At 37.8% G+C, this 12,372-nt stretch overlaps 1 protein-coding gene across 1 annotated transcript; it reads left to right on the plus strand.

The window, feature by feature from the left end:
- The first annotated feature begins 31 nt into the window (after positions 1-31).
- On the plus strand, positions 32-8,235 carry LOC129496228 (DNA mismatch repair protein Msh6-like). Its single transcript, XM_055304299.1, is given in 2 exon segments — positions 32-195; positions 7,013-8,235. A coding segment is annotated over 1 exon segment (1,005 nt). The 5' UTR covers positions 32-195; positions 7,013-7,161; the 3' UTR covers positions 8,167-8,235.
- Positions 8,236-12,372: the final 4,137 nt, after the last annotated feature.

A 12,372-nucleotide genomic window follows, 5' to 3' on the forward strand; every position in this document is an offset into this window, starting at 1 on the left:
AGCGGAAGCGGGAGCGGGAGCGGGGCGCGGCTCCCGGGCTGGGCGGACGCCGGCGGCGTGGGCGTTCTCGCGAGAGCGCGCAGTGCTGGCCGGGGGGTGTTCTAGCCCGGCCTCCGCCCGCGCAAGCTCTCGGTGGCTCCCGCATCCCCGAGTCGGAGGGCCCAGGTGGCGTCAGGAACCGTCTTAAAATCTCAGGTGACGCCTGCTCGGCCACAGTCGGAGCCAGCGCGCTGTTTTTGGCCCTTCTGATCCGGAGCGCCTTGTGGCTCCAAGTACCCGGGGTGACCTCGGCTGGTCCTTCAGCGTGGGGAATCCGCTCTGCAAGCCTAGATTTTATCAGCTCCCTGGCGCAGATCTGGGTTTGGAGAGGACAGCAGGCCTTGCGGAAACTGGATGCTAAGTGACCAGCATGGGCGGACACCCCTTCCTGCAGGCGTCCAACTCTGCATAGTGAAACGGGGCTTTGCTTGGGGAGCAGGACAGGAGGAGGGGGGCAGGTGCGGTGCTTGTGAGGACTGGCACTGCAGGCTTCGGAGTTGGCTGCTTTCTTTCCTGGAGGAGCCTGGCTGGGTTCTTATTGCACTGTTATCCTAATATAGGACTTTTTTTTTTTTTAGATTTTATTCATTCATTCATGAGAGACACACAGAGAGGCAGAGACATAGGCAGAGGGAGAAGCAGGCTCCCTGCGGGGCTCCATCCCAGGATCCCGGGACCAAGACAGCCAAAGGCTCAACCACTGAGCCACGCACGTGCCCCCAATAGAGTTCTGAAGCTAGGTTGTTCAGATCACTTTGGACTCGACCAAATACTGGTGTTTCTTTCATAAACCATGTTTTAGGATGACCTAATCCGTTGCAGAGCTTACTTACTGAATTTCATTCATTCTCTATTTGCAGGTTTTTATTAACAGTTTTATTGAGATGTAGTTTACAAGGCTTACAATTCACCTGTTTTACGTGTACAATTAATGATTGTTAGCATATTTACCCGGTTGTACAATAATCACCATAATGCAATTAGAGACGTGATTTTTTTTTTCCTGGTAAATTGCCTTTACTATTCTCAAAGTTTGCTCAAGTGGACATTTAAAGATACAGTGTAACAGAAGAGACTCTGAAGATGTACACTCAAATTGTTGTACCTGAGTAGGTGAAATTAAGAATTCAAGCATATTTTTTCCTAGATGTTGCAGGTAGTGGAACTTGTGTATTGCAATCCAAAGAGATATTGTATCAACGATCTCATTTTCTGAGGAATATGGCATAAATACCATTTTACAGATGAGGAAATTTGAAGGATAAATTGCCTAAAGCATCATAGCTGTGCCTAGGCTAAGCCCCTATCCTGGATGCTTTATCTCTAAATTTATTGGCTTTGCCACTTCATCAGCCTGATTTTCAGTTATACTTATGTATGACCTATAAAATTCATTCATTTATTAAGCAAATAATTATTGAGTGATCAGTATGTCAACAACTACATAAAACTGCTCTAGGTGCTAGAGATACTGTAATGAACCAGCTAAATTCCTACCTCAGCTCATATTCTTGTGGAGGACACGATCAATTAAAGAAACACTAATTTCATATATTGAGACATGGCATTTTTTAAAAAGAGGCAAACTAAGAATATAGAGAATGGTGGTGGGAGGCAGGATCTGTCTTGAGCAGAAATCTGAAAAAAACAAAGTTGGCACATAAAGGATTTGGTTTGAGCAACTGTAAAGATGAAGTTGCAATTTACTGAGTTGAATTAAGATTAACACTGTGGAAGAATGAGGTTTTTAGGTTAAGATCATGAATGTAGCTTTAGATGTTTTTAGATGCCTTTTAGACATCCAGTTGGAGATATGGTATTTAAATCCAAAAGATAGCATGTGATTTGACCAAGAGAATGGTCAAATTCAGGAAGATGAGGAGGAACCAAGAGGAAAGACTGACAAAGGGGAGTCTAGTGTGTTATGAGGAAAAGCAAGAGAGGATATAGCGTTGGAAGACAAGTAAAGAAAGTGCTTTGTGGAAGAAGTGGTAATTGACAATGTGAAAAGTTAGATTGATCAGGTAAAATGAAGACTGAGAATGGCCATCTGTTAAGAGAATAGAAATACAGTTAAATAACATAGGCTTGAACTGCTTGGGTGCATGCAGATTTTTTTTTAAATCACCTTAAAAAATACAATAAAAAATACAATATAGCACTATAAATATATTTTCTCTTTCTTGTGATTTCCTTAATAACATTTTCTTTTCTCTAGCTTACTTTATTGTAAGAATACAATACTACTAAATATGTTAAATCAACAGTTGATTTAACAAATACACATGACTGGGTCGTACCCTGAGTTCTGATTATGTTATCAGTAAGACATCTGGTCAAAGTAGGCTATTAGTAGTCAGAGTTTTGGGGAGTCAAAAGTTATATGTGGATTTTCAACTATGCAGGAGATTGTTCCCCTTCATCGGCTTCAATGTTCAACTGTACCTGAAGTCTTTTGATACAAATGTTTAGAGTGGCAGTTACTACAAAAACAGTGTTTCCTCCTTTTTGAGGAGGTATACATTTTTACAACCTTTCTGAAGCGTGGTTTGATGTTATCTAAAATTTAAGTGTATGCTTTCTTTGGCCAAGTAATTTCACTTGTAGGAGCTTATCCTACAGAAATAGTTATAATATACATAAAGATACATATACATATATAAAGGTATTTATCACAGCATTGTTGGCAATTGGAAAAAAAACAAATTTTTATCAAAATGATGTAGTTTTAAAGGAAAGATATTAGCATATAGATATGAAAGATAACTGCGACAGCCTGAAATTTGTCCCCTCAAAATTAAAAGATTGAAGCCCTAACCCTTAATGTAGTGGTATTTGGAAGTGAGACTGTTGAGATGTATTACATTGAGATGGGGTCTCAAGAATGGGACCCCTATGGTGGGATTAGTATTCTTAAGAGAAAGAGAGACCTGAGCTCTCTTTGCCATGTGAGGACACTACAAGCCATGAAGTGGATGCTCATCAGGAACTGAATTGACGGGCACCATGATGATGGACTTCCCAGCCTCCAGATATGTGAAGAATGTTTGTTGTTTAAGCTATGGTTAAGCTAAGTTAGTCTTGAAGCAGACTCCTTGCTGAGTAGGGAGTCCACATGGGCCAATCCCTTGACCCATGAGATCATAACCTGAGCTGAAACCAAGAGTTGGATGCTCGGCTTATTAGCCACCCAGGTGCCCCAACCACTAATTCTTTCCTGCTGTTTCCTTCAAAGAGTGGTGGCAAATTTCCCTGCTCTTGGGTGTGGGCCGGACTTAATCACTAGCTTTTAATAAGTAGAATATTGCAGAAGTGGAGGAATGTCAATAGATCGTGACGGCTTCATGACTTCCTCCTTGTTCCCTCTCTTGCATCATTCATTTGGGTAAACCAGCTGCTCTTTCATGAGGACATAGCAAGCAGAGTTTGGGAAAGTCCTTTGTGGCAAGAAACGGAGGCCTGCTCTCAACTTAAGCCTTCTGTGGTTTTTTTTTTGTTGTTCAGTCCCAGTTAAGCCGTCAGATGATTGCATCTCCAGGTGATTGCTTGACAGCAATGCCACAGGAGATACTGAACAGGATCACTCAAAGAACTCTCAAAATCCTGTTGGATAATACATGTTTGTTGTTTTAAGTCCCCATGTTTTGGGGGTAATGTAAGCATCAATAAATAATTCTTTGTAAATGTTACATTCTCTTGCTAATACTTACTAGCTGCATTCCTGAGAAAATCACCTTTTCTTTGCCTCAGTTTTATCATATATAAAAGAAAATATTTGGACAGTCCTTCTCAACTTTGTCTTCACATTAGAATTTTCTTCTAAAATATATACTAGTTCCCACCCTTAAACCAGTTAAGAGAAATCAGAACTCAGGGTACGACCCAGTCATGTGTATTTCTTAAAGTTCTCTTTGAGATTCTAATATGCAGGCTGGTTTGAAAACTTCTAGATGATCTTTGGGCTTTCTCCTATTCTGTTATGACTAATATGTAATTGGGACACACTTTCAACTTCTATGAAAGCATCTCCCTGGAATTCTTGAGATACATGATCTGCCTTAGGATAGACAATGGGATTCTTATTTATGTTTTCCTGATGAGATAGATACATAAGGATGAAAAAAATTTGACCTATTTTAAGAATATCACAGAAGAATTACCCAAAATATGATTTTCACATTTGCTGAAGTCTTTGCTTTTGATGGGATCATTTTCTTAGTGCTTTTCTAGTGTTTGATGAAATCCACATTGTGTTTTCATCTTATTAATCAAGAAAGTAAAGAGCTGTGTCTTATTGGATCATTTTTAAAGCCCCCATGCTCTTCTTTTTGGACTTTTATGAAATGTTCACCTAGTGAACTGCTCCTGCTTTTTTTTTTTTTTTTTTTTTTTGCAATAGCTTTTTTAACGTACAAGCATTCTGCCACTAGTGCAAACATTCATTTTGGAGACATCAAATCTTCTGGGATTTACATTGGATTTGGGTTTTTCTCTTTTACCGGATGTGGTAAAAATTTGTGGATTTTAACTTTCTATGTAGATCAAGCAGTATTCTTCTAATGTGAAGTTTTGATAATTCCTATGAGTGTGTAAAAATTAGGAGTAGGAGTGACATACTACCCCCAAATCATAGAACAATTGAGTTACACTACTGTTTGCCCATTTTTATTACAAGGTGCCAAATAACTTTCATTTTTTAAAAGAAATACCTTATTTTTTTTAAAAAAAAGATTTTATTTATTCATGAGAGACAGGGAGAGAGAGAGAGGCAGAGACACAGGCAGAGGGAGAAGCAGGCTCCATGCAGGGAGCCCGATGTGGGACTCGATCCCAGGACTCCAGGATCACGCCCTGGGCTGAAGGTGGCGCTAAACCGCTGAGCCACCCAGGCTGCCCTCATTTTATTTTTGTAAAGTTTGTTTGAGAGAAAAGTACTATCATCTCTATAAATAACAAGCTGATTGTAAAATTTATATACAAATGTAAAGGACCTAGAATAGCCAAAACATCTTTGAGAAAGAGTAGCAAAGATGAAAGATTAACACTACATGATTTCAAGATTTATTTAAAGTTACAGTAAGATATGCTTTGAAAAAAGTTCCAAGTCTGTCTGGCTCATTTAGTCCCATCTCGAGGAAGCACACGGGATTAAGAGAAACATATGCTCAGGCAGAAATTTTAACTGACATTGTATTCATGGTATGTATCACATTAAGGAAAAAAAATATGTAGTTGAATATTAGATTTGCTGGCTTAGGGACGCCTGGGTGGCTCTGGGGTTGAGTGTCTGCCTTTGGCTCAGGGCATGATCCCGGGGTCCTGGGATTGAGTCCCGATCAGGCTCCCTGCAAGGAGCCGGCTTCTCCCTCTGCCTGTATCTCTGCCTCTCTCTGTGTGTGTCTCTCATGAATAAATAAATAAAATCTTAAAAAAAAATTTTGCTGGCTTAACTATGTGTTGAATGTTGTATAAAAGTCATAGACATCTTTATAAATGCCTATTGATATAATGTAAAAATCATTTATTAAGTAAAAAGAATGTTTCCAGTATCTTAATAAAATTTTGATTCATAAAAAATAAAGCTACAGTAACATAATGTGATATTGACATAAAAATAAATTAAAAATCAACAGAATAGAATAGAAAGTCCAGAAAGATACACACACACACACACACATACAAATATCTGTTTTTGTTTTTTTAATTTGGTTTTTGTTTTTGTTTGTTTTGCAAAGGTAGAAGGGCAATTCAGTGGAGAAAGGGTAGTCTTTTCGACAAATGATCTTGGAACAATTGGACCCATTTGCCTAAAAAAGTGCACTTTGATCTGTATCTTGTACCACATGCAAAATGAACTAAAAATGAATCATAAACCTAGATATAAGAGCTAAAACTATAAAACTTCTAGAAGATATAGGAGAAAAAAATTTTAACCTCGAGTTAAAGATTTAGATATGATACTAAAAGCATGGCCCTTGAAAGAAAAAATTTGATAAATTGAACTTTATCAGATTAAAAACACTTTTTCTTTGAAAGACAATGTTAAGATAATGAAAAGACAAGTCACAGATTGAGAGAAAATATTTGTAAGTCACATCCAATAAAGGACTGATATATAAAACTTGTGAAGGATTAATAGCATGGAAACAATCCAATTAAAAAGTAGACAAAAGATTTGAATTGACATCTTACTTAAGAAGTTACACAAAGAGAAAAAAAAAGTTACACAAAGAGCAAATAAGCACGTGAAAAGATGCACAACATCATTAGCCATTAGGGAAATACAAATCCAAACCACAATGAGATACCATTACACACTTAGAAGAGGGGCTAAAATGAAAAAGACAGCTTAATAGAGATAGAAATTTTTTTTCCCCTGCCACATTAAAGTCTTGAGTAGGCTTGTTAAGGGCCAGTTACAGCTTTCTATGGTGATAGAGAATTTGTCAGCTTCTCTGTTAGGACTTCATGATCCGAGATGCATCTGAGGCAGCATAATTAATCGAAGGACAAAGAATTGGACAAAATGCATATCCTAGCCCTATTTCTTAAGGAAAAGTCCTGGAAGCTGCCAAATAACATTCCCACCTATATCCTCTTTGCCAGAGATTGGTGGCTGTGTCGCAACAGCAATGCATAATTTTTTTTCTCAATATTTCATCATTTTAACAGTGTTGGAAAAGGGAGAGGACTGGAAGCTGGTCCTGTGGAGGGGACTCTGTACAAAGGATTCTTCTTAGACCATGTCAGGTTTCCAGAAATTTCAGTTGTCCTCTCCTTGCAATGAGGGCTAAGTTGATTGAGATTTTGGGGCTCAGGACTTCCTACTTATTCTGTAAGTTACTGAGAAAAGTGTGTTAAAATCTGCACTTGTGGTGATAGATTTTTCTATAAGTTTTGTCAGCATTAACTTTCTAATTGTGAAACAATTGGCACACAAATTTAAGATTTTTATTTTCTTATTGAATTCCAGAGAATTTCATCACTCGTAATTTGCCAGAAGAATAGGAGTTGAAATCTACCAAGAAGGGCTGTAAATGATACTGGACCAAAACTATTGAAAAGAAGTTGGCTAATCTGATAAATGCTGAAGAACGGAGAGATGTATCACTGAAGGACTGTATGAGGCGATTATTTTATAACTTTGATAAAAATTACAAGGACTGGCAGTCTGCTGTTGAGTGCATCGCAGTATCAGATGTCTTACTGTGCCTGGCTAACTATAGTCAAGGGAGTGATGGCCCTATGTGTCATCCAGTAATTTTGTTGCCAGAAGAAGGCACTCCTCCCTTCTTATACCTTAGAGGATCTCGTCATCCCTGCACTACGAAGACTTTTTTTGGAGATGACTTTATACCCAATGACATTCTAATAGGCTGTGAGGAAGAGGAGGAGGAAAATGGCAAAGCTTATTGTGTGCTTGTTACGGGACCTAACATGGGGGGCAAGTCTACACTCAGGAGACAGGCTGGCCTATTAGCTGTAATGGCCCAGACGGGTTGTTACGTACCTGCTGAAGTGTGTAGGCTCACACCAATTGATAGAGTATTTACTAGACTTGGTGCCTCAGACAGAATAATGTCAGGTGACATCATGTCAGGTGAAAGTACATTTTTTGTTGAATTGAGTGAAACTGCCAGCATACTTGCGCATGCAACCGCACATTCTCTGGTGCTTGTGGATGAATTAGGGAGAGGTACTGCAACATTTGATGGAACAGCAATAGCAAATGCAGTTGTTAAAGAACTTGCTGAGAACATAAAGTGTCGTACATAGTTTTCTACCCACTACCATTTGTTAGTAGAAGATTATTCTCAAAAAGTTGCAGTGCGCCTGGGCCACATGGCATGCATGGTAGAAAATGAATGTGAGGATCCTAGCCAGGAGACTATTACCTTCCTCTATAAATTCATTAAGGGAGCTTGTCCTAAAAGCTATGGCTTTAATGCAGCAAGGCTTGCTAATCTTCCAGAGGAGGTTATTCAAAAGGGACATAGAAAAGCAAGAGAATTTGAGAAGATGACTCAATCACTACGATTATTTCGGGAAGTTTGCCTGGCTAGTGAAAGGTCGACTGTAGATGCTGAAGCTGTCCCTAAGTTGCTGACTTTGATTAAGGAATTATAGACTACATTGGAAGCTTTGAGTTGATTTTTGACAAAGGTGGTAAATTCAGATAACATTATGATCTAATAAACTTTATTTTTTAAAATGAAAAAAAATTTCACTATGAAATTTAATTCTTTATTTCATGTAATACTTATCTCATGGTCTACTTTAATATCAACATAGCTAAAATCACATTTCCTTCAGCTGGTGTTTGCATTGCAATTTTTCTCCCTTTTTTTTTTTTCTCCCTTTTTTTCTTCAACCATTTTGTGTTGTTATATTTAAAGCATATTTATTGTAGGGATGCTTGGGTGGCTCAGGGGTTAAGTGCCTGCCTTTGGCTCAGGGTGTGAATCCCGGAGTCCTGGGATTGAGTCCCTCATCAGGCTCCCTGCCTTTCTGCCTATATGGGGCCTGCTTCTCCCTCTGCCTATGTCTCTGCCTCTCTCTCTCTCTCTCTGTCTCTCAGGAATAAATAAAGAAAAATTTTTAAAAAGCATATCTATTATAAACAGTATATAGTTGAGCTTTGTGTTTTTAAACACAAAACTTTGTGTTTTTAAATTCAATCTCATAATCTTTGTTTTTAAATTGGAATGTTTAGGCTATTGATATTTAAAGTAAATTCTGATACAGTTGGATCTAAGTCTACCATATTCCTGTTTATTGTCTATTTTCCCCACCTAATTCTTTCTTCCTATGATGGTTAAATTTAATGGGCCAACTTGATTGGCCCACAATGCCTACATATTTGGTAAGATATTTAGATGTTTCTATAAGGGTAATTTTGAGTGAAATTAACATTTAAAATTGTGGACGTTGAGTGAAGCAAGTTGCTTCACTCAACACTGCATCACAACATCAGCTTTTCCATGGGTCTCCAGGCTGCTGCTCCTACCCTGTAGATTTTAGACTTGCCAGGCTCCATAATTACATGAACCAGTTTCTTAAAATCTTTTCCTACATATACACACACATCCTATTTATTCTTTTCTCTGGAGACCCCTAACTAATATGGTTTCTTAATTTCTCCTTTATTACTTATTTTGAATTAAGTATTTTTATTTTATTATTATCTTTTTTTTTGTATTTTAATAATATACTTTGGTTATCTTAAGTGATTACCCCAGACCTAGAGACTAAACAGTGAGCATGTGTCACATGTCTTGAATGCAAAGTTTTAAAAATTAAATTTTTTTCTTTCTGTGCTTCAATTGGGTTATTTTGACTTGACTTTAAGTTCATCAATCCTGGTGGCTGTGCTCCTAAGACAAAAGAGGACAGAAAACAATGGAAATAAAACTGAAACTGTAAACTAGCTTTAGAACAAGGAGATATTGCCATTCCCTAGCAATTAGTATTCAAGGCAGCATAGGAGTATAATTAGCTATTTATATATATTTTGACAAAGCAAGTTTTTATATATGCCACTTTTTATTGCAAAATAGCTATTTTCGCTTTTCTCAAATCCAATTAACGAATCTCCTTTGGGAATTGTGGTAGAAGTATCTTAGTCCTTATGCAATGCCCTGACCATCACAATATTATCCTAGTATTTAAGCAGACACTTCTACTCAAAGTTCTCTTGAAAGGATGGTTTCTGAAATGACATTCCTCATGAGAATATTTGTATGACTGAATAACTATTTTCATTAGAAATCCATTGTCTGTCTGTCTCATTCTATGTATATATATGTGTGTGTGATGTATTTCTTTTTATTATTTTAAATGACATTTCAAAGTTATCTGCATTCTTTTAGCCTATTGATACAGGGCACATCTGAAAGAGAAAAGGCAAAGTAAAAAGAAACCATTCTAAATCTGTTGGCAGATGTAAACAGATTCATCCCTGATATGAATATGGAAAGAGAAAAAGATACCATTGCAGCCCGTAGTAGCTGGAAAAGGCAAGAAAATAAATTCTCCTCTAAAACCTCTGGAAGGAATTCATCTCTGTCCACACCTTGATTTTAGTTTGGTAGATTTGTGTAGAACTTCTAACCTACATTACTGTAAGATAACAAATTTATATTGCTTTAAGCCACTGAGTTTGTGGTAATTGGTTACAGCAGTGATAGGAAACCAATACACCAGCCTTCCTCCATTTATCCCTGCAACCACGCATATTTTTAGATTATAAGGACATGTATTTGGATACAATTTCCTGCTGGAAATGTTGACTCAAACCCTCCTGCATGATGTGCCTGGCTGTTTGATTTATCTTTTTGATAAAAGTAATAATAATAATAATAATAATAAATTTCTTTCTTTCTTTCTTTCTTTCTTTCTTTCTTTCTTTCTTTCTTTCTTTCTTTCGAGAGAAGAGGTGCACTTGGCTGGTCTCAGTAGAGGAGGTGACTCTTCATCTCCAGGTTGTGAGTTCAAGCCCCACACTGGTCATTAATTAAAAAATTAAAAATAAAAAAGTGAGTTACCATGAACATTTTGTGATGAAGGTAAGAACAAGTTTTGATTGCTTTTTGAAAAAATGGAATTTTTATTACCCTATGCTACTCCAGGAGATAATTGATAAATGTTGAGTAGTTTGTTAGTCCTTCTCTTAACAGATGATCAAGGGAAACAGTTCAGTATGTTCAGCTGGAATCCTTTCTACATACATCCTTTGTGATGTATGGAGAGAATATGTGAATAGGGCCTGAAGGTCTGTGTTTTATTGAAGAGAAGGTATAGGGGAATAGGGCTTTGAAAGCTGAGAGTTGAGGGGGTGGTTAGAGAACGAACAATTGAAGTTTTTTATTTCTGGTGTGGGACAGTTCCTGCTGATGACCAAACCCTAGGTTGTGTCTAGATCTGTCTGTGAGAGGTTCAAGCGGGATAGAGACAGTCATTGCTGTTAAACTGGTCCTCAAAAATAAAAAAGTTTCCCTGATTTGTAGCATTTGTTGATTTTTGTTGTGTAAATCCTGCCACCATGGCTAATTTCAAGTTACCAACATGTTACTGAGTGAGGACCTAGAAAGATGCGAACAATCACCTCGTAGGAACTGGAATGAACTGGCTTCAACACATTGCTGAAAATAGGTGAAGGTCACTGAATTAGATAGGCAAACCAGTCACAAAGCCATGTTAGATGGGCCATGTACTGTGGCTATAGAAATCTAGGATTATGTCTTACATTTGGTATAAAAGAGGAGTGTGAACAAGGTTTCCTAAATCTTCACTGAGTGAGTAAGAGTTTGGAGAGTGGTCAGTTGGTAAGAATTATAAGAAGAGTAGGTTTTAGGGGGTTTGAGGGGTGGGGAGGGATATTGTCAAGGAAGCAGTGGAAATGTTATTTAAATGCCTTCAGTTAACTCTAATAGCTGATTTATATAATCTGTATATAAAGCTCTACATGATCCAATTTATGTGTGGGGTTCCAGTTATAAAGGAATAATTCAGGAATCAAAAGTAGTTGATAGTAATTCCAACCAAGCAACAAGGAAATCCAATATTCATAATTCACAATAACACCTTCCATATTTTTTTTTATCTCTCACATTGTAAAACTTCTTTCCCTCCTGTTAAAAGAAAAATTTCCACCATTTAATGATCTAGTAGGCTTTTATTCACCAATTCATGAATTGGGCAGCATTCAATCTAGCAGAAAGGCTGGCCAAGGAACTGTACAAAATGAAATACCTAAGTACAAGGAAACAGACACAGAGAAATTCTCAGTCAAAGCAGATTAGTTACTGTAAGGTTACTTACTGTCCTCATATGGAGCAAAGGGATGGTTCAGAGCCAGGTCAGGTAACTTGTGTCAAACAAGGAACTGCCGATTAGTTGTCTAGGCCTTCCTTTTCTGGGAGAACCAAGCATAGAAATTTAGTTAAGGGACACCTGGGTGGCTCAGCCCGGTAAGCGTCTGACTCCTGTTTCCAGGACCAATGTGCAGGGTTCAATACAAGGATCAATGTGAGGCCTGAACTCACAACCCTGAGACCAAGACCTGAGCTGAGATTAAGAGTCGGACGCTTAACTGACTAAACCACCCAGGCGCCCTATCACAAACTCATTTATTGAAAAGATCTAAATTTAAAAAAAAGGTTATTTTAAACTTCTAAGAAGAAACTTTTACTGTATTATCTAAGAGTTGACAAAGGAGTAATGAATAGATTCAAAATGAAAGGAAAATCTGGGCAGGCATTCTAGGGGAAAGCCATTTTCTAAATTTATTTATTTATTTGATAGAGCAGAGTAGAGCCAGTGAGAGAGAAAGAA

Source organism: Nyctereutes procyonoides, unplaced genomic scaffold (genome assembly GCF_905146905.1).
Source record: "Nyctereutes procyonoides isolate TBG_1078 unplaced genomic scaffold, NYPRO_anot_genome, whole genome shotgun sequence".
NCBI lineage: Eukaryota > Metazoa > Chordata > Mammalia > Carnivora > Canidae > Nyctereutes > Nyctereutes procyonoides.